The sequence below is a fragment of the Narcine bancroftii genome, chromosome 14 (genome assembly GCF_036971445.1).
Source record: "Narcine bancroftii isolate sNarBan1 chromosome 14, sNarBan1.hap1, whole genome shotgun sequence".
Lineage (NCBI taxonomy): Eukaryota > Metazoa > Chordata > Chondrichthyes > Torpediniformes > Narcinidae > Narcine > Narcine bancroftii.
Window position 1 is genome coordinate 22931431 of NC_091482.1, and position 22952 is coordinate 22954382.

Below are 22952 nucleotides of genomic sequence, written 5' to 3' on the forward strand. Positions count from 1 at the left end.
TTAATAGGACAGGACAATGAGATGGACAACAGACTCGCCAGGGCAAATAGCACCTTTGGAAGACTACACAAAAGAGTCTGGAAAAACAACCAACTGAAAAACCTCACAAAGATAAGCGTATACAGAGCCGTTGTCATACCCACACTCCTGTTCGGCTCCGAATCATGGGTCCTCTACCGGCATCACCTACGGCTCCTAGAACGCTTCCACCAGCGTTGTCTCCGCTCCATCCTCAACATCCATTGGAGCGCTTTCATCCCTAACGTCGAAGTACTCGAGATGGCAGAGGTCGACAGCATCGAGTCCACGCTGCTGAAGATCCAGCTGCGCTGGGTGGGTCACGTCTCCAGAATGGAGGACCATCGTCTTCCCAAGATCGTGTTATATGGCGAGCTCTCCACTGGCCACGGTGACAGAGGTGCACCAAAGAAAAGGTACAAGGACTGCCTAAAGAAATCTCTTGGTGCCTGCCACATTGACCACCGCCAGTGGGCTGATATCGCCTCAAACAGTGCATCTTGGCGCCTCACAGTTTGGCGGGCAGCAACCTCCTTTGAAGAAGACCGCAGAGCGTACCTCACTGACAAAAGGCAAAGGAGGAAAAACCCAACACCCAACCCCAACCAACCAATTTTCCCCTGCAGCCGCTGCAACCGTGTCTGCCTGTCCCGCATCGGACTTGTCAGCCAGAAACGTGCCTGCAGCTGACGTGGACTTTTACACCCTCCATAAATCTTCGTCCGCGAAGCCAAGCCAAAGAAGAAAGAAGAAGAAAGAAGAATAGGACAGGAAAATGATGAGCTCAAACTGATGGATGAGGTCATGGGTAAAATTGCAGAAGGCATATGAAGAAATCTTAAAATATGGAAAGCACAGCTTGTGTTCCCATCTAGAAGATGAAGAAGGAAAATTGGGCCTGCATCACCCTCATCTCCACTCACAGAAGTCCAGACCAGTTGAAGATACTGTTTGAAAGTTCTCTCCTTCATCCCCATCCCACCTTTGAAAGACAATGGGGTCTGAGGGTATGAAATAGCAATGTTAGGAATGCAGGAGGAAGAGAGCAATGCATAGTGAAATTCAAAAGGTGATTGAAATTGGACCGAGGAATGCAAATTGAAAAGGTGAGACGCAGACAGAACCAGAATGATTCATCAAAGCCCATTTGGCTTCTCAGTGCAGACTGAGGGCCTTTTTTTTATAAAAAAAGAAATCAAAGATCAATCACTGCACTGATTGTTCATACCTTTCATGACCTCGTTCTTCTCACTGACGTGGCTGCTTTGAAGCCCCTATTAGTGGTGAATATTTCAGGAAACCAGTTTACCCACCTATTCCAAAGCTAATTTTATTTGGTACTAGCCTTTCAGAATGTGTTGGAGATGATAGAATGTTTTTCCTGGAACCTTGACTGAAGCACTTTTCACTAAACACCAGAGGTGGAGTCATTATTAATGACTGTAGAAGAAATCGTCGCTCCTTGATTTATTGCAGTGTAGTCGTAACTTTAAATCCCACATTGTTTCCAATATTTATCACATCTCTATTTCGTTTTGATGGTAGCTGGCAGCACCCTCAGCATCAGTAGCCAGAAAAAACAAAATTCTTGCAGCAAATGCAATTTTAGCACCCAAGGGATTATTTTAATGAATGTTCTTATGCATGGGGTTAGCTGATTTACTACTGTCCTCTTGAAAGCTCAAGCCCTTGTATCCTTAAGGCAGGCACTTGGGGACTGCCTTTTTGTTTATAAAAAAAAAGTTTGCTGATGCTTGTCTCTTTATATTTCTTCCTAAGAGTCATTTGGCGCTACTGTTGGCAACTGGAGGAGGTGGACGGTGAATAATGCCTTTGCCAGTACTGACTATGCTATATGATTAGCTAAGTTGCAGGATGGAAAGGTTCACTTGGCATTTGTCAGTCGAGTCGGTGGTTATCCTTGTCCTTCCATGCTGATTATTAGCACCTGGAGGGATGCTTCAAAAGGAAACCATTTTTATTCAGGCTTCGAGGGCGGGGTGAAGCTACATTCAAGCTTGTTAAACGCACAGAAATACTGGAGAAATGTTGTTCGAAGAACAACACCTCATCTTTTGTCTGGCCCCCTCCAACCAGATGGCATTAACATTGGCTTCAGTTTAAAACCCCATCCCTTCTTCCCTCCCGTCGACTTTTCCCCAAATCTGTCTGTCTGTCCCTCCCTCTCTCTCTCTCTCTCTCTCTCTCTCTCTCTCTCTCTCTCTCTCTCTCTCTCTCTCTCTCTCTCTTATTTTCCCTTCTGTCTACTTTCACAGAGCCAAAATCAGTTCTCACCTCTTCTCCTCCTCTTTTGTTGTCTGGACTCCTCTCCCGTCCAGTCTGCAGTCTTTATTCTGACACCTTCCTTTTCTTTGCTCATTCCTTGAAGAAGGGCTCAGGCCCGAAATGTCGGTCATATATCTTTACCTCCGATCGACGCTGCGAGACCACCTGAGCTCCTCCAGCATTTCTGTGTGTTTTTACTACAATCTCAGCATCTGCAGAATTTTGTGTTTCACTACGTTACCAGTTTGTTATCTCCTTTCTCACTTACTTTCCTTTTTTAAAACTGGCTTTGCTCAACATTTCCAGCAGACTCCAAAATATCGAGTGGAATAAAATTCAGAAAGCACCGCCGAATCCTGGCTGTTCTTTTGTTCTTTTGCAACTTCGGTACGTGAAGGATTAAATGTACCACCGCGAATTAAGAAAGAAATAGCCCGTCTCTTGGTTTGTACAATCAAGAATGAGTGCACTGTGGAAGAAAATCATTCAGCTCATTGGGTCTTTTGATAAGCATCCAATCTTGTTCTACTTGCCGATTATTTTTTTTTCTCTCACTCTATTCCTGAATCGTCTCTTCCAAGTATTTTCCCAACTCCATTTTGAAACCTAGTAATGAATTGATATTTATCATCCAGTCAGCATTGCATTCCAAATCCTCCACTTGCATTTGGTTAATTCACCAATCTTGAATTCATGCCCTTTCATTATCATCTCTTCAACTCTCTGAAGCAGTTCTTCATCATCCCATCTCAACACCTCCTGACTTCAAACACTGCCTTCTTATTTCCTCACTGGCTTCTAAGTGCAACTCCAGATTCTCTGGTTCGTACACGGAATCTTGTTGGTCACTTTCCCCTGTTCCCTCTCCAAAACCTTCATCTTCTTCTGAAGAGTCAGTGGTGAACTACAGCTCTGGTTGAGGCCAAGCTAACCTTCGACAAAGCCACAATATTCTGCTTTGTGACTACAATAAATTGGAAATGTAGACAGGAAATGCTGGGAACGTTCAGTGATCAGGCCAGGTCCCTAAAGAGAAACAAAATTGGCTATCGAGTCATGCCTTTGCACAGCTCCAAAACAAAAAGAGTTTTACTGATGAAAATTGGCTTCACTCTGAATGGAACAATATGGCATTCATTTCGGGCAGCATATCGCCTGTCTGTTTGGGACTTCTGGCTCCCAAATTTATTTTAGTGCTATTACCATTTGTTTTCTTTGTTCATTTTAGTTTGAATTGGACACCATTTGCCCATCCCGAACTGCCTTTTAATCAACTTGTTGCTGTACATGGTACGCTCGGTTCAGAGGAACTTCCCAAGATGTCCACGAAGATGGTATTTTGCAAGGTCCAGAAGGCTGTTATTGAAGCAGATGAGCTTTTGTGTCAGCTTTGCAAAACTGAAGCATGGCCTTTCACCCAATGTTCACGAGAAAAGGTCCACCGTCAGCCTGCCACTGCTTACAACATAGTGAAGGTGCAAGAACCTAAGGAATTGGATCAGAGTCGGCCATCTGGGACGTTGAGTCTTCTCCACCATTCAATAAGGTCAGCCATGACCTCCCCGAGGACTCAGCTCCACTTACCGGCCGTTTCTCCATAACCCTTGATTCCCCTATTTGTAAATATTCTATCTCTCGGGGTTTGAAATACATTCAATGTGGCAACCTCAACTGGTTTCTTGGACAGAGAAATCCATGCTTTCACTACTTTGAAGCAGGCATCACCTATCTAACAAGCCACCCGCCTGCCTCGTCGGAGTACAGGGTCTGTGGCTCCCACGTCGGCTTCATCTGTCACTCCAGAATACTCGCAACCCGTGTGGATGCACGTCTTGCTTGATCCTGAAGGACAGCTTGAGAAGAAGCATAACTCCATTTGGCTGTGGAGGAAGAGAATGGAGCAACCTCAGCATTGCACTCCACAGCTGCACAAGGGAGGGATTTGTTAATTAGCTATTGATAACGATGGTGTGGGGGGGATGGGGTGTGGAGTTGACCCTCACATGTGTCAGCCTTCAAAGATGGGTGAGACTCTAGTGAAGCTGAATATTGGCACTGAAAAGACGAGGTACAGAAGGCTGCCTGCTGTAGGCCAGCACAGTCCCAATATTTGCAGAAATTTGAGTTGAAACTTTGCCAATGTCCCACTGAAGTACTCACTTGATACAAAGTCTGGTTTGCAGCCACATCCTGGAGAGCAGTATTTAAACACCGGAGGTATTTCACACCACAGCGGAATAGACTTTTCATTCTTTAACTTCCTGTTATGAAATGGAGAACCTCGACTGTGGTCAACTGAAGATTTAATGTTGGGCTCTTGTATTTGATATAAAACTGAGCCAGCAATCTAAACATTTTTTTTCAACCATTGATTATCCAACATTTAAAAAGTAGCAGTCATTCCAGTTTATTTTTCTACCTTGAGTTAAACTCCCCCAAGAAACTTTGGTCGCAGCTTGTGCACATTGCACTTTGCCTTCCAATTGCAAAAGCCAGAGGAGTTTTTCCATGCTTTGAAAAATCTGTTCAATCTGGTTTTGCTTTGTTATCAGCGCCGTGTTCTTGCTCACTGTTGTTTGGAAAGTTTACTTTCGACAGTACTGTGAAATACTTCTCTGCTCATCTGCTGCTTCCTTGAAAAAACATAAGGGAAAATGCTCACGGAGGTGAAATTTATTCCGTGAACCACGTCACTATTGTGGCTTCGTGATCCAGCTTGTGCCTTACGCGGGAGGAGCCAGCAAGTGCAAGCCGAGTTGGGAAAAAAAGTCATCTCCCGTCCCGAGGAGAGGTGCAACTTTATGAGGTGTCCCGTCTGTTGTTCTGGCTCGAAACAGGATAAAACAACATCAGAGTGGAATTGGTAATTAAGGGCTGATTTCAGCAAAAGTGATGAGTGCATTAAGTAGACAGCCACCAAAGATGTGGGGTGGCATCTTAATTTATGTATCAGCTAAGATGTTTCTATTTTTAGAGGCCTCCAAAGTATCACGAAGCAACTCTTTTTGGATGAACACAGCACCGGGAATAAGATTAATGAGCAAAGAAAATGACTTACGAGTCACTAATTACACAGATGTGTGCTTGATTGTAGGCATTAATTGACAGCACGAAGTAGTTCTTGGTCAGGCATATCATGAGTCCGACAGAATATTGCTTTATCCAATTGATTTCCCAAGTATTCCCAAGATTCTTCAATATTGTAGTCAAAAAGAACATATTTCTCTTGCAGCATCTGGAGGTACACTGAATTTGTAGGTCATGGGGGTAGATCCCACTCCAAATATTAAATGTGCTCAATATGCAGTAAAATGCTCTTTCAATAGTGCTTTTGAATGGTGCATTTAACTGAGATCCCATCTACTCCAGCAGAAGAGTTGACTCTGGTATATTGGGCAATATTTATTGTTCAATAATGATCACTGGAAATAGAATATCATGGTCTGTGGGAGGATACTATTCATAAATTGGATACTCAGTATCGTTCTTGACAGGAGGGTTCAATGGGAAAGGGGCTTTGAGATATTCTGAAACCAGGAAAACGCTGCGTCAATACATGTTTTCTGATCTTTGAAGTTAATTTGTTTGCAGATTTGTGGGCTCGTCATTTTGTGGACAGCCCCCCCCCCCCCCCCACTGAAGACTGCGAGGCCCCTAAAACTGGGTTGAGAATATCAGAAATCACTTCTCTGATGACTCCAATGGCATGATTGGGAGGTGACCTCGAAGCCATCAGTTTGGGTGGGACATTATCCTACTTCACACTGGATGCAAAATAACAGTGTGGAAAGCCAAAAAAAAAAACATGGCATGCTCGGTTCACCAACATGAGCCAATCACCCACAGTATTTATGCACTTTGGTTATAGAGAGTGAGTCAAGTGACTGACTGTTGACTGCAGAGGTTAATGTTTATTTTTGGAGTTAACTGTGCTGGTTTTATTTTGGCCATAGCTCTGGCCCAACCTTTGTGGATTGAAGAATTTGAGATATTTGTACTTTCAGTATCAAGGGTCTGTAAAGGAAAGCATGTTAACTGTGTTTATGTCGACAGACTGGGTCATAAATACTTGTGGTTTTATTGTAAAAATATTGCATATTGATAGGAGCTGGCACCTTGAATCTGTTAGCATTTCAGCTTGACTGAATGCTGAATTGAGGAATACTATGTGGGAGGTTTTCAATAATTTTCTTTGCCAGTCTCATGTCCTCTCTCCCTCCTCGAAGCATTTTAACTCATGGTGTGTAAAGAGAAATATTCCTCAGCTCTCTCGATCGCTTTGATTAACGTGAGCTTGAGAGATCACTTTAAAATCCCCCTCTGGTTTACTCTTCCACCCCTGCCCGTCACTCCATTTCTTACATTACTTTCCATGTAATTGAATCCAACCTTTTTTACTATTTCTGCTTACCAACCAAGGGCCTGCACCATCCTTCCCATTAAAGCAGCCAGGGGTGCAGTGGTGCTGGAACTCTCTGGCCACTTTAGGGCCACCCTGGCACCTCAGGGGCCCACTCAGGGTGGAGGCAGCTCAATGCAGGATCAGTGGCCATCTTTGTTACTTCTAATCCCCCACGCAGCTGGAACCGCTGTGCTGACGCCAGGGAAATGTGCATGGTCGTCGCCTCCCCCCCCCTCCCCAGAGTGCTATTTTCTATTCTGGACAGTCTTCGATGACCGTTTGTCCTACTTCATAGTCCTACAGGTCGCTGTCAATTGTATAACGGCATATACAACATGGTGGCCACCAAGGCCAGGTCTCGTGATACCTCCTCGCCATTTTTGGTGAGCTCCGGCACCTCAAACGTTTGTGCAGCCCCCCTGGATTCACGTTCGTTGCAATTGGTGCTAATGACGGTCTCTTCAACAATGGAGAAAGCAACTGCAGTTTGAATGGGAGTGAGGAGTCAGCATACAGGAGGGAGATTGAAAACCTGGCTGAATGATGTTCCTCTCCCTCAATGGCACCATAACCAAGGAACTGTCTGTAGATTTTAGGAATGGAAAATGAGCCAACGATTATTGGAGGGATCAGAGGTGGAGAAGGCCGAGTGAATTCAAATTCTTGGACTCATTATCCCAGAGGACTTTTCCTGGAACCACCCTACTAATGTGATTGTGAAGAAAGCACGTCTACTTTCTATTCCTTTCACGATTCGTCCTCGTGCTGCTATCATTGACCTGTTATATTTCCTGTATGTTCCAAGCCTGTCAAGTGCACAGCATCCGGTGATGACTTATTCATAATTTCTACATCTCAACCCCACCCCTCACGTCATTTCAGTTGGTTCCAAATCTCAGGGAAAACTGATTTTTCTTTTTGCCCACAGATGTCTCAAAATATTCCCCAGTGCTGCTTGTTTCCACGATTCACGATACCACCCAGTTACATAGCACAGTGAAGTGAAACACGAAAGTCTGCAGATTGTAGCACAGAATTGCTGGAGGAACTCGACCAGTGTCACAGCACCCATAGGCGGTGAAGATATGGGACCAAAGTTTCGGGCCCGAAAGTCCTACGGACTCTGCGAGACCAGCTAAGTTCCTCCAGCAATTCTACGTTTTGACATAGCACAGTTGACCTTTTCTATGCTTAAGGTGTGGATGTCACGATAGAATCCGTTTAAACGCCCTCCCAACAGGCAGCGGGGGTTGTGAATCTGCCATTGACAAACATGCAAGTCAATGTTTAATGCTCCTTCAATGGAGAAGCATTGAATGAGGATGCCCAATTCCTTGATTTATTTTTGGTGGCCACCCCCCTCCCCATCTAAGTTTAAATGTATTTGTCACATTGTATCAGGTGCAGTGAGAAAGGTCCTAAAGCAAGCAGTCTAACAGGTCAACGCAAATGTTCAGCTGCATAAAGTAGAAGGGCAAGAACACAGTTAGAATTGAGGCAACTGTAGTTTTGTTTAAGGTGAATGGAGCAAAGTTTAGGGAAATATCAGAGGAAAGTTTTTTTTTTGACACTGAGAATGGTGGGTGCCTGGAATATGTTGCTGGGTGATGGAGGCTGGTACAATAGGGACCTTTAAAAGACTCTTAAATAGGCACATGGATGTAAGAAAAATAGAGGGTGGTGAGGTAGGGAAGGATTAGATGGAGTAGGTTTACTTAGTGGACATTGGTGAAATCAAATATCTTGACAAATGACCCTCTATCCACTCAAAACCCTCATTCCTCTTTCAAAATAAGAGATTATCCCTCATGCTACATAATGTCCCATTGAGGAGTCAACGCTGCCTCCTGCTGGAAAAAAAAAGCAATTCTTTGAAGGAATAAAATGTGTTATTCTGCGTTGTAGCAAATCTGCTACTTATTGGTTCAAGCTGTTTCGACAGCTGCAAACTTTGATTTGCTCTGCTGTGTAATATGCCATTAACCAACCAAAGGGGTACTTTATTGGGGCCTTCTAAACATAAGGCTAATTTGCATATTTTGCCTTCAGACTTACAAAGCTGACAAATTGATTCTTTGGGGATATTAAATGTGCATTATATTTATTCAAATGAACCCTTTTGGGAAAGTAAATGTGCATTACATGTCATTTTCTAACCCTTGAGGCCTAATTAAGTTGAGCATATGATGCATTACTTCATAATTTTAAAATAACTGGTTTTAAAAGTTTGTCACTCTCGCTTAGGGTTAGCACAAATGGCAAATAAGATAGCTTTAGTGTTGCATTCAACATTACTAATTGCCTTTGTAGTCATTTTTCATCAGTAGAGAAAAGTGTTCTTGAGATAAGGACCGAACATATGGAGTCAGAGTGTTGCCAGAGATTGCCATTTGGAAAGCTGGCACTTCTCAGTACTGACGTTGCACATAAATGATACAAGCTGAAGAAAAATCAGCTTACTCTTTTAAATTTTTTTTTAGTGGAATGTCCTCTCCAGGCAGGAAGGTTTCAGGATTGTTCCTCAAGTTCTCAAACTTCAAGTTCCAAATCCACATTTTTGAACAAAGAATACATGCGGGAATGTAAACTGGACCCTACTTTACTGAATCAGTGGAAAGATAATTAATCCTACAGTCCGGCAAAGTGATCTGCAGGGCAAATAGTAGAAATGTGGGTCCTTTTAGTGGAGGCTTGGTCAACTTTGTGAAACAAGAGGTCTTAACATTGCAATAAGAGGGAATGTGGTTCAATTCTAAAATAAATGAGAACACGTAAGACAGTCTTCTGGGATTTATTCTGCACGTTAATCAGGAAATCTATCTAGAAATGTCCTTAAATGGGATACCGAGCTCATGAGATGTAAATATAAATATGTGAATACATTTCCTCTGTAGAAGGTTTGCATGTGCCAGGCACCCCTAAATCTTGTAGAATTTCAGCAAATGGCAAAATTAAATGATGTGCTCACCTATATTTCAGAATGTCGATTTTCTGAAAGTTTTGAAGTTTGTCACCAGGGCCTTTCAGGTTTACTGAAAGGTAGTGTTTTGTTTCTTTGCAGTTTTTTTCCCCCTTGTTGTCTGTGATATTTTACACTGCTCTCCCTTTTACTGTCGGCATTAAACCTCCTCATAACCATTAGGTTCATGTCCTGTATGTTTTAACAACTGTTCTTGCCTGAGAAGCATTACAACTATGGTAGTTGGGAAGAGTACAACTTGGATTTTAGTAATGAATATTCATCCCAAAACCATCCTAAATTTAGCATAGATCAAACATTTGCAACAGAGATTTAAACATTCAAAGTTATCTCTGTTACCAAAAGGATAATTTGAAGAGGAAATGAGGAAGGAATCTCTCAGGCAGGACAGAGATAATCTGCAAAGAAATTAGGGAAGTAAAATCTGAAATAATGGACAAGCGAAATTAACCTGTAAGAACATATTTTCAGACCAAACATATTTTCAGACAGTTCCTTATTGCTATTTCGGGCTGATGAACAACAGCTGATCCAGTGAGAATGAATGCCCAATATTTGCAAGCATCCAAGCCCAGAGAACAGTTTGTGCATGGAGTTTTGAGATGTTTGCTTGATGCAATGCAACCAGTCAGGCCTTTGAGCTTCTAATTTCATCAACATGGACGGTGGGCCATTGGGCTTGAGGACTTGGCTGCTGATGTCATGCAAGGTCAAAGTGAGAAGGATTTTTCTGTGCCCATGAAGGCAGAAGTTGTTCAGCTTCTGTTCAGTTTTGCTTTGAAGCTTAGGCCCCACTTCTTCTGGCAATCATATGAAAGGCACAAGGTTGATCAGGTAGTCAGTTTGTTGCTCCAGGCACGTACAGCCGAAGGTCCTGATGTCAATGTCCAGGTTCATTTTGATGAATTGCGATGTTGATATTGAGAGAAGAGCTAGCTTAGTGCAATAGACACCCTTCTTATGCTGAAGACCATGATGGATGTGGTTTCACCTACTTGAGCCCAATAAATCAGTGCTCAATTGCTATTCTCAACCCTTAAACACTCTGACCAATGAAGAAGAACCCAGAATGGAGACAAAACATCTTTTATGTTTTTTACACAGCCGCTAAAAAAAAACATATTTGTTACGGTTTCCCTGAGAACAAAGAACTTCCTTCAGAGATTGAACCAATCATTTTGGGTTTATTTTAGTTTGTACAATTTTGATGACCACGTGGCTTTCAGAAACCAAATGAATGGGTTGCAAACTGAAATAGACTGTTCCAACATATGCACTTTCATTTTTTCTGATTTCTACTGCAACAATTTAATTTTAAAAATTCACCTTTTTTTTTCTCTCTTCTCTCTGCAGTTACTGACTTCAGTGTCAGTGCACTAACAAATGACACCCGAGATGCAAGAGGACCAAATGTCCCCAAGATATCAGGGTTAGAACGAAGTCAGGAGAAGAGTCAGGAAGGTTCCAAGGAACAGCTGCTTGTGCTTGCTGTGGCGAAGGAGCCTGTTCCACAGGCTCAGCTCCCTCCTCAACCCCAGCCCCAATCCCAGTCCCTGTCCCAATCCCAATCCCAATCCCAAATAAAACTCTGTTCTCCACTTCCTGCGCAGAACCAGATTCAACAGATTCCATCCCACTCACAGCCAAAGGTTCTGCCGCCATCCCAGGCTCAACGCCAAACCCAATCCCAGCCCCTCCTCCCGTCCCAGCCCCTCCTCCCGTCCCAGCCTCTCCTTCCCACCCAATCTGTACCAGTCCCTCAAACCCAACCCCAGCCCCAGTCCATATCTCAGCCCCCAGCTCAGGTGCAGGCTCCAACACCCCAGCACCAGCCTCACCCTCAACCACCATCTCCCGCTCAGCCAGCTCTCCCAGCTCAACTTCCCTCTCGGCCAACATCGCGTAGCCTCCCCCAGTCTCTGTCAGTCTACAGCAGCAGCCTAAGTCTGAACAGCATAAGGTAAGAACTTGAAACTGTTTATTGCTCTATGTATGTGTCCTGAAGATACTGAGGTTTCCCCGATAAGCTCTGGCAAGCAAATGCATTGATTTCCGGCTTCGTTTCACTTTATACTCAGTTTAGTTGGAAAGAATGAATGATTTCAACAGTGAGTGCTGTCTGAACAATCCAATGTGACATGATCTTATGTGATGCCAGTGCAAAGGAAGTGTAAACTTCACATATAAATGTTGTACGATATTAAAATATTGACATACAGTGATGGCGTCTTAAAAACACATAGAGGTAGATTGAATGCTAACACATAATCTGCAGTTCTCAGTGAATATTTCCCCAGTCTTCTCAGGCGAGATAAGGCAGTCATTCCATTGAGGAGAAATGCAAAATAGTGGAAGGGACAAAAATGGAGAAGAAATATTTAAAGGATGCTTTTGGAAGTACATGATTCATCAGACTTGCAGGAAGTTCATCCCTTACGTTCTAGAAGTGGTTCTGAGACTGGGAAGTTGATCGGCACTGTTATCTTGATCTTATGAGGCAAAGCACACACGCGAAGTTGTAACTAAAGTCAGAGGAAGTCAGTGATCTCGACCGTCCAAACAAGACAATTTGGAATGTTGCCTCTTTGAAGAATAGGTTCGAGAAAATGGGGCTTGTCGGACCTGAGTAAATAGAAAGGTTGTTTTTCAAACCAGTGAGTCTGCAGATGAGTTCGCCAGTCTTGTCTCGGTACAAATGAGATGCTGTGCAGAAATACTGAGCAGGTCAGGCAGCATCTATGGAGTGAGAAACAGAAATAATGGATTTGCGATTGTGATCTTTCAGAAGAATCTTTCATCAGTCCACGAGTTTAACTGATAGGTGCTTTATTTGTCGTATTGTTTCTTATAGAGCTCGTTAAGTCTCCATTTTAGTTCATTACATTGACAAATAACTTATCATTAAATGTAGTCGAGCGACCATTAAATTAATTGATAATATAAAAACTGGCTAAACTCATAGTTTATAGTTTCTCACTGAAAATGGTGTGGTGCGGTTAAAGATCCGGTTAACCGAAAACCAAGCAAGTTACAGTCATTAAATTCATTAATTTCTTGTTTGTCAGGAGGTTGAATCTCCCTCGAATTTTTTTTTTCTCTAGCGTAAAACACTGAAGAAACTTGCCAAATTCATATGCAGTCTCACTGGTTTGAAAAACAATCTTTCTATTTACTCAGGTCCGACAAGCCCCATTTTCTCGAACCTATTCTTCAAAGAGGCAACATTCCAAATTGTCTTGTTTGGACGGTCGAGGTCACTGACTTCCTTTGACTTTAGATACAACTTCGCGTGTGTGCTTTGCCTCATAAGATCAAGATAACAGTGCCGATCAACTTCCCAGCCTCAGGATCAGGATGGTACGCGCTGCTCTTTACCAGCCTGGCCAAATCTCTGACCCATTCTCTTCATTGGAACATCCATTCAGTAAGTGGCATCCCACCCAGTCACTGGAACACTGCTGCTGGTATCAGCAATCGTAGCTGCCGAGCTGCATACTGAGATCTGCGAGAATTTTTAACATGAGTGTGGAGAATCGTTGTTGGAAGGAAAGTTTCAATAGTAGGAAACCTGACCTTCCTCCACCTCACCCCTTTGTTTCCCCTCTCTCTCCCCTTCTACCTCGGTTCACCATCCATTACCTCCCCCCCCTCCCCCGGTCCACCAATCCCCTGCTGACCCCAGCCCTATTGCCTCCCCACCCGGTTCCCCATTATACCAGCTGTCGCCCCTCCACACTCTTGACACTGAGCGGCAGTTCTGGCCCGCAATGCTGACAATACCTTTTTCTACCACTGATGCTGCTGGGCCTGCAGGGGTGAGGTGGAGGAAGATGCAAACAGGTTTCTTTCAATCAAGATTCTCTGCACTTGTGCTGAAAGTTCTCGCAGATCTCAGTATGCAGCTCAACAGCTGTATCGCTGAAACCAGAAGCCCTGCTCTAGTATCTGGGTGGGATGCCACTTTCTGAATGGAGTTCCACCCGCTGCTTGTATGTTGCTCGTGACTGACATTCTCGCCTCGCGTGCAACTTTCAAAAACTGCATCGAGGAGACCCTGCACTTTTTTTTGATGTCTGTTAATATCCTGTTTAGCTTCATCCCAAAATGACCACAACTTTTGGTCTGTATTCAACTTCTGCTATTGCTTTCTTTCTCTCATCATCCTTTGCTCTACCCACGACCACGTCTTTGAACTTGGATCTCTCCTTGCTTTTTAACTAGCACACAAACTCGATTTCTTTTCCTTCTATCCTGAATACCCCTGGATGTTTAGTTCTCATTCTTGATTCCTCGCGCCCATGTCCATGTCATCTCAACTATATCATTCCCGGGACCCATACATGAAACACAATAGAGAAAACCTACCGTCGACATCTACCACCTAAAATGACAGAAGGGGAAGAGAATGAAAAGAACTGACTCAGTGGAATTTCTTGTTTATTTTTATTGAGTGACAACATTGTTTAACGGGTTTAATGTATCTTATATTCTGAACTTTAAATAAATGGGAGGGGAGGTGAGGGAGGGAGGGAGGGAGGGGAGGAGGGAAGGGGGGAGAAAACGACACTATATATTTAAGAAGGAAAATTTATGTATCTTGATCAATATGGTTTATAGTGTGAAAAATAAAAAATTTAAAAAAAAACAAAACAAATCTAAAAAAGAACTATATCATTCCCATTTGCATCTAATTACATGGTTAATTCACTTATGTTATGGTTAATGCTTTGCACTTTATGGAATAGATGGCATTTAGTCTTTGTTACATTATTTTGCGCTGTGACCTTCTTTGGTTTTGCTTTTGATTTCTCCATCTTCGGTTTGCTGCTTTTCCTCTTTCCATCCTTTGTCCTTTGCCCTTCTTCCATCTCACTGTGCTGGATTACCCTGCCTTGCTATTTTTGGTTAGAACTGGATCTGACAGCTGACAAACACTCCTCTTGCGAAACAAAGAATTGCTGGAGGAACTTGTCAGCATCCACGGGTAGAAACGGCCACTCAGCATTTCAGCTGTGAACCCTTTAATGAGGTGAATATAGAATAGGTGAAATTACTTGCATCAAGTGGGAAAGACGCTGGGGTAAGGGCCCAGAGTTGACAGGACAGAAGGTGAGAGAGGTGGAAAGGCAGGTAAAGTGAGATCCCTCTGAGGACATTGGACCTCCCCTGTTCTGCATTCTCGCATGTGAGTGATAAAGAGAGAAAAGGCAGTTAAAGATTGTGCTTCTCATGCAGCCCAAGGAAGGATATGACATAGTTCTGATTCTCACAACACAGGAGAGATGCCAATGTGTTTGAGATGTATGCAACTGATGTGACAAGGGCTTGAGAATTATAGCAATGAGGAAAAATTTGATAGGCTGCCATTGTTATCTTTATAAACTGCATGGCTTGTATAGGGAGTTTATTGAAGTGTGTGATGTGATGGAAATCTGTATGCCTTGGAAATCAGGAGCCAGGTATACAAAGGTCTGTTAATTAGAAGGTGAGAGCCAGTCTGAATGCAGTGGGGCAAAAGGCACCAATGGAAAATATTTGTTCGATATATGCAGTTTTGGCACCTTGCAGACAATTCATCATTAGGCTTTATTGCCTCACAAAATTATAGGCTTGATGGATGATATTGAACAACTTTAGAACCATAGAAGGTTACAGCGCAGAAAACAGGCCATTTGGCCCCTTTAGTCTGTGCTGACCATCATTCCCTCTAGTTCCATTGACCTGCTCCCATTCCATTACCCTCAGGCCTCTCCCAACCATGTATCTTTCCGATTTATTCCTAAAACACACACGATCGAGCCTGCCTTCGCCACATAAGATGGCAGCTCATTCCACACTCCAACCACTCTCTGAGTGAAGAACTTTCCCTTTATCTTCCCCTTAAACCTTCCCCCCTTCAGCTTTATATGACCCCCTCATATTTATCTCCCCCAAACTTAAGTGGAAAAAGCCTATTCGCATTTGTTCTGTCTGTACCTCTCAAAATCATGTTAAACCTCTATTAAATCTCCTTAGCTGTTTAATCTTTCCCTGTAACTCAACTCTTGAAGACCTAGCAACATCTGAGTTAATCTTCACTGTACTCTTTCCATCTTATTGATATTCTTCCTGTAGTTGGGCGTTCAGAACTGCACACAATATTTCAAATGTGGTCTCACCAATGTCTTAAACAACTTCAGAACTTAAACAACATAACATACTAAATCCTATACTCAATACATTGAATTATAAAGGTTAAACTACCAAAAGCTTTCTTTACAACCCTATCCACATGTGATGCCCACCTTCAGGGAATAATGTATCTCTATTCCCAGATCTCTCTACACTTCTCAGTGCCCCATCATTAATTGTATATCTCCTACCTTGGTTTGCCCTTCCAAAATGCATCCCTTCACACTTGTCTGCATTAAACTCCATCTGCCATTTTTTGGCCCATTTTCCTAGTTGGTCCAGATCCCTCTGCAAGCTTAGAAAATCTTCCTCGCTGTCCACAGCGCCTCCTATCTTTGTGTCATCAGCAAACTTGCTGATCCAATTCACCACATTATCATCCAGATCATTGATATATACAACAAACAACAATGGTCCAACATAGATCCCTGAGGCACACCACTAGTCACAGGCCTCCCAATCAGAGAAGCAGCCATCCACTACCACACTCTGTCTTCTCCCACGCAGCCGATTTTGAATCCAGTTTACAACCTTTCCTTGAGTACCCAGTATCTGAACCTTCTGAACTAACCTCCGATGTGGGACCTTGTCAAAGGCTTTACTAAAGTCCACGTAGACAACATCCACAGTCCTTCCCTTGTCTACCTTCCTGATAACCTCCTCGAAAAACTCTAAACACGACCTACCACGCGCAAAACCATGCTGACCCTCCTTAATCAGCCCATGACTGTCCAAACACCTATATACTCCTGCCTCTCAGAAATCCAACAATTTACCCACCACTGACATCAGGCTCACCAGCCTATAATTACCTGGTTTATTTTTTGAGCCCTTTTTAAACATCGGGGAAGCATGAGCTCCCCTCCAATCCTGTGGCACCTCACCTGTGGCCAAGGACATTTTGAATCTGTGGCCCCTGAAATTTCTACACTAGTCTCCCTCAAGGTCTGAGGGAATATCATACCTGGCCCAGGTGATTTGTCTACCTTTATCCACTGTAAGGCTGCAAGCACCGCTTCCTCCTTAATCTCCATCTGTTCCATGACTCTTCTGTTTGCTTCCCTTCCTTCCTTATGCACTATGTCAGTTTCCTGAGTAAATACTGATACAAAAAAAGCTATTTAACATCTCCCCCATTTCATGAGACTCTACACATAGTTGACCACTCTGATCCTCTAGGGGATCAATTTTGTCCCTTATTATCCTTTTACTCTTAATATGCTTAGAGAAACCCCTCGGGTTTATCTTCATGAGCTCGTGCCTTCTTTTAGCCTTTCTGATTCCTTCTTGAGCATTTGCTTGCTTTTTTTGTACTCTTTAAATTTAATTCCCCAAGTTCTTCCTTATGACATTCTGCAGGTTTGTTTTACCTTTGGTCAGTATTGGAGCCTGATCCCAACGCCCACATACTTTATAACAGTTCTCACTGCTAACAATCAGCAACGGGAAATCTGGTTGAAGAAGTACTTGGCATCCTCATGAAGCTTCCTTTATGACCAATCTCTTTCAGCTAAACTCATGTGGGAAGTTTAACTCCCATTGCAATGTACTAGTAACTTCTGATTTAAAGAATTATTTAAACATGCATGTGGTACATTATCAATGACAGCAAAAGACTGGAGTTACTTTATGACAGGCTTTTATTTCCATAAGACTGGACACGTGCTCCTGCTGCTGGCCCGATTCCAGGACTCATACCGAGGGAGGGACTCGGGCGTATTCGCCTCTATTGGGGAATTCCAGGAGGAGGAGTTACAGGGAGGAGGCGGGCCAGCCATATACAGAGATACAGTACCAGTGGTATCACCACAGCACAGTTGAGTTTTGGGGGAGAAGAGTATTGTTCATTTTTTGCAAGTGACAGGAGTCGACCAAATTGTCGGATCAACAAATCATCAGTCCAATGTTGCAAGTGCCAATGTTGAGTGGAGATTGCTTGTGCTGCTTGTTTATAGATGTTATTTGTGCTTTTTTGTTCCTCTCCCTCTCTTTTCTCAGTAGCAGCCGAAGCAGCACTCCAGTCAAGCATCAAGCCCCTCCAGCGCACATCTCCCATCACCCTTCCACTCCAAACTTCTCCTTGCCTCTGGGGCCCCACAATACTTCACACACCTTCACACCAAGTCTGCAGCCTGCAAGCCATTCGCATCACCCCACCATGTTTGCCCCCCACACAGCTCTGCCACCACCTCCTCCACTGACATCAAGTGCACTTCAGGTTCCAGGACACCCTGCTGGAGCTGGGTACTCTGGTAAGTGACATTCCTCCCGGTGGTGACAAATTCAACAATGCTGATGTTTTGAAAGCTGGAATATTTATCTCTCTTTTTCATTCCATTTGTGTCATTACAATCCATAAACTCCCAAATAAAGGAACAGAGGAGTAAGGACCAGTTGGCTAAGTATTGGGTAGTTCAAGCAGTGAAGGAATCTTTTCGTTACTGTATGTATACACCACATTTTTAACCACACAAGTTGTATGTCTTTCTGATACAAGACTTGGTTATTTTTCCATGACTGTTGAAATTGGTGAAGCAACCAAAGTTATTTAGCATGAACAGGGCATTTGGCCCAACTCTTCCATGCTGACAAATTGGTACAAATTCATGAATATGTTAGTCAATATGTGGAATGTAACCTTTAAATGATTCAAAAGCTTATCACTAAAGATAATTGTGACATGGGCATTTCCATTCCCATAACAGATGGAGAATATTCTCCTTGTTTGCTACCACATCCTTAGTTTCATGAAGGTTGAGAGTTGTCCAAGGTTGTATGTTTTAAAGCAAGCGCATAAAGCTCGACAAAGACCTATTTTGTTGTTGGAATGCCAAGCCTTCCAGAGTCACTTTGATTGTCCTTGTGAATCTTTCCTCTCACTTGCAGGGAGGATTGAGCTCCAATTCAGTGCTGGCCCGAAACTCCATTACCTGATTTTAAAACTTCTATGTTAGGCATAGAATATTTCTTGCTTGATGAAGATCAATATTTCAAGGCTATTTCAGGAGTGAAAATTTGGAGAATTCCTTTGCAGCAAATCAGACTGCGATGGCCTGAATGATCTGGCAAAACCTTGTGCTCGATAGCAGTGCATCTAAAGCGAACCTTTTTTTTTTTGCAGCTGTTTTAATTGTCGGTATAGAAATCAAAAGTTGGTTCTGAGGATACCTTTTGTGTTTGATTTTTCTCTTGCAAAAGGGAAGCAGGTAGAGGCTGTCATGTGGGGATGTGGGGGAATCAAGAGAGGTTGGGATCTTGAAGGATTATCTGGGAGAAACAATAGCAAATAAGGTGTAGGTAACACAGAGGAAGGGAGGCTGGATAGTGAGCAGTTTTGGGGGAATGGTCTGAAGGAAATTGGAGGTTGACACGGGACACCAGAAAGGGCAGCGAGGAGACAGATTGCCATCTTGGATTCAGGCTGTTTGTTTTGATGGACACTGTGAAGTCTTTCTTCCTGCTCACAACTGAGAAACTTGCAGGCTCCATCCATGTGTTTCTGCAGTCAAGGGACAGGACAGAGGAGCTGAGGAGACAATTTCCGGCAAAAGAGATTATATTTTGGACCTGGACAGTTTTGGGAAAGAAGGGTGACATTTGGTAGTGATTGATATGGTGCTGCCAGAGCGGTCACGAGAAGACTCTGTCGGCATCCGAGTCAATAATTCAAGAGCATCCTGCAATTTCAGCTGCAAATTGAAGAATTGGGAGATGCAAGGGAAAAGGAGATCCAAGATGTGCTATTTTGACACCTTAAATTGTTCACCATAATGATATAAATAGCTCCCGTTAGGAGGAATGCAAAAGTACTTAACCAATGAAATAGTGGTGAAACTTTCTGTAAAATATCTGTGCAATGTACATTATAGCTAATAAGCTCTGATTGGCGATGTCTGACTTTGAGGAAACACATGATCTGTTTTTATCTCTTCCGTTTCAGTCACAATTGAAACATAATAGAGATCAATTTGATCAGTTGGGGTTTCTCAGTTCCTCAGATTCTGGGACCATTTTGCATTGTTCAGTTAATCCATCACTTTTCTAACTTTTTCCAGCTTTAGTTTCTACACGGGTAAAAATGGTCTCTTCGGCCGAGTGACGGATTTGGCGCTCTTTAGTTTCAACATCTTCCATTGCATCCATGCTAAACGTCGCTGATGTGAATTCAATGCAAATTGTGTGCAAAAAAAATTGATATTACACACCACTGAAGGGGTATGAACCTAACATAGACAACTGCTGTTCATTCACAATGGACTTGTCAGCTGAAAATGCCTGCTTTTCACTCTCAGTGTGAATGAAGTGTTAATCAAGCTTTGAAAGAGATACTTTCTTATCTGAACCTCAGAAACCCAGAACATGATATAGTGGAACAATCCATGAATTAGATTGGCATGCCATCCACCATCTGCGTGTCGCTTATAGGATTAATGATGTTCTGCCCTGATCTTATTTGGTGACTAAAAGTGCATCTTGTTCTCAGCTGGTTCGACAAGGCCGAGTAGCAAACTTTCGATGGAACGAACTGAGGGCACTGCTGGGCCACCAAGATTTATCCCATTTACGCTTGTTTGCAGAGCTCCTCAGTAGGATGGCCAGCAACCCCTGGCGAATGATATTCATTCCTGAGTATTCGCAATGTTACGCACTCCCTGAGAGACCTCAGAAAAGAAGGCACTTTCACTGCAGCAGTTGACTGGGCTGAATTGCTTCTGTTTTATTTTCAAGCAGGTTTTGCTGACATTCATTGGATTCATCTTTTCACAACAAATTGATAGCTCAAATGCTTTGACCTGTTCTAAATGTGCAGTACGCTCATTGCTCTACTGCAAAGTATTTATTTTTATTTCCAACTTTGTTGGCTGATTGTTGGCATAAGTACGCCCAGAATGCAGAAATCCATCAGCTATTGGCTCCATTGAAAGTCTGTTCGTCATACTGTGCTTTAACCACGTGGACGATGTTTCGACCATGAACTGAACAAGGAATCTCTGTGCATTCTAGACATTGTGCTGGTACCATTTGACGAGTGCATGGCTCTTCACAATGTTTATCTGTCTCCCATAGAGCAAGAGCTTCTGCGACAAGAGCTGAACACCAGATTTTTGGCCTCGCAGAGTGCTGACCGAGGGGCCTCGCTGGGACCACCACCCTACATGCGGGCGGAATTCCATCAACATCAGCACCAGCACACCCATCAGCACACGCACCAACACACGTTTGCGCCCTTCCCGCACACCATCCCGCCATCGGCAATCATGCCAACTCCTGCACCGCCCATGGTGCGTACCCAAGGCAGAAATGTGAGGATAAGTAGAGCACAACAAATCAATTTCTTGTGTACCGTTATGAGAATTGTGAACCACTGTAATGACCTTTTGTCGACAGACTGAAGCCTGTCGGACTATTGCCTGCAGTAATTAGCCAGATGAGGCCATAAAAATGGGTTTCTTTGATGCCCATCCTTCCTAGTTTTCTTAAAATATTTGTGTTGTTTTGAATTTAAAATAGTAGAGCAATGGGATTGTGATCGACCTCTACAACGAGGAATGAATATTTGGAACTTGAACTGCATTGCTCGTAATTTTCCGATCCTTGGATCAAGTTGTGGGGAGAATCGGTCTTGATTTCCTGCTCTGCTCCCCTGACGGTCGGAATGTATCGGCAGAAAAGCGAGGGCAGCCCTAGTGATGGAGCACAAATGTATTCTGCGTAAAGTTGCATCTTCAGTTTCATAAAATAATTCTCCTGCGCATCAAGGTTCCAACGGCAGCTGTTTGCTGCCATTCTCCTTGCCCCTGGAGTTGCTCTGCAAGAAAAGTGAGGACTTTGTGTGTCCGTTGGCATTCATTCCCTTGAGTTGGTGGAATCGTGAAGCATTTTGACCTTGCGACTCAAATGTTTTAACGGTGCAATAGGGTGGCAAGGAACAAGGTGCGAACTGGATTGTACATAACCCTTCAGATTCGAACCCACTCTAACCGAGGGGATAGTTCAATAAATGGCAAGGCCTGCCTTAAGAAGTGACTTAATAGATTTGTGCCTTTGATGGTCCAGCCCTCCTGGGTGATGAGTTGCCACATACATTTTATCTTACGGCAGGGAATTGACCTATTTTAGCAAATCAGGTCTGTACCAGCTCACAGAGAAAATTATTCCCTGCTAATTCTCCCTGTATCTGATTCTTCCCATGTTCCAATCAACTCCTCCCAGATTCTACAATTTACAATTTGGTCAATTAATTCTTGGAGATGATATGAAGAAACTGGAGGGTTCAGGGAAGTCACAGGGGAAAGGTACAATTCCACCCCGTGAAACAAGAAAGTCACTGTGATTGTAGCCAATGCACAAAAGTACTGGAGAAACTCAGCCAGTCCCTGTAGGGTCTATAGGAGGCAAAGATATCGACTTCACCGGTTTCCATTCTCCTTACCTCTCTCTCATTCCCTACCCCTATGTCTCTATCCTCCAGTAACTCTCCCCTTCTCTCTCTCTCTATACATCCTTCCAACTCCTTTCTTCCAGCACTGCATTCACAGAGCTATTCCCTTACCCTGATCAGCTTTTCTCCCCTAATCTCCTATTAATGTCGACCTGTGGCTTGTTGGTGGTGTTCCTGCACCCCCCCCCCCCCCCCGCTCCTCACCCCACCTTTTGACGAAGGGTTCAGGCCCGAAACGTTCGGTTGCATATTTTTGCCTCCAATGGACGCTACGGGACCCGGTAAGTTTTTTAAGCACTTCGGTGTTTTTTCAGTTCCACCCAGGCAGCACTAGAGGTCCAGATTGAACGAGTTGTGGGGCAACGGCTCTATTAGCTATGGCTGTGCTTAGGGTAGAGAAAACTAAAAATGGAGAACTTTCAAGAGCAAACCTCTCCACAACTGCCCACCTTATCTTTGAGTTGCACTTCTCCACTGAAATGAAGGCACGTCTGTCCTGAGTCATTCAGCGCATCCCAGGCTTCTGTTTCCATCCTGTTGTTCCTTGTTGCAGAGGAGGTCCCCTTTCTCAGTTAGGCCAGTTTACTTGCTGTGGGAGTCAGAATGTGGATAATATTGGACAATGTAGCTGAGGTTCGCTGTGGTGTACTGTT

The 22952-nt window shown here is 43.4% G+C and overlaps 1 protein-coding gene across 9 annotated transcripts in view; it reads left to right on the plus strand.

The window, feature by feature from the left end:
* The window catches only part of auts2a (activator of transcription and developmental regulator AUTS2 a), a 1173696-nt gene that overhangs the window by 1087450 nt on the left and 63294 nt on the right, over positions 1–22952 (plus strand). For 5 of the 9 annotated variants that reach the window (XM_069911140.1, XM_069911145.1, XM_069911143.1 and 2 more), the window contains 3 exons: positions 11040–11646; positions 17856–18109; positions 20925–21160. In XM_069911140.1, coding sequence (XP_069767241.1) covers positions 11040–11646; positions 17856–18109; positions 20925–21160 — 1097 coding nt within the window. The remainder of the gene's footprint in view (positions 1–11039; positions 11647–17855; positions 18110–20924; positions 21161–22952) is intronic. The other 4 variants (XM_069911142.1, XM_069911144.1, XM_069911147.1 and 1 more) reach the window with 2 other exon arrangements.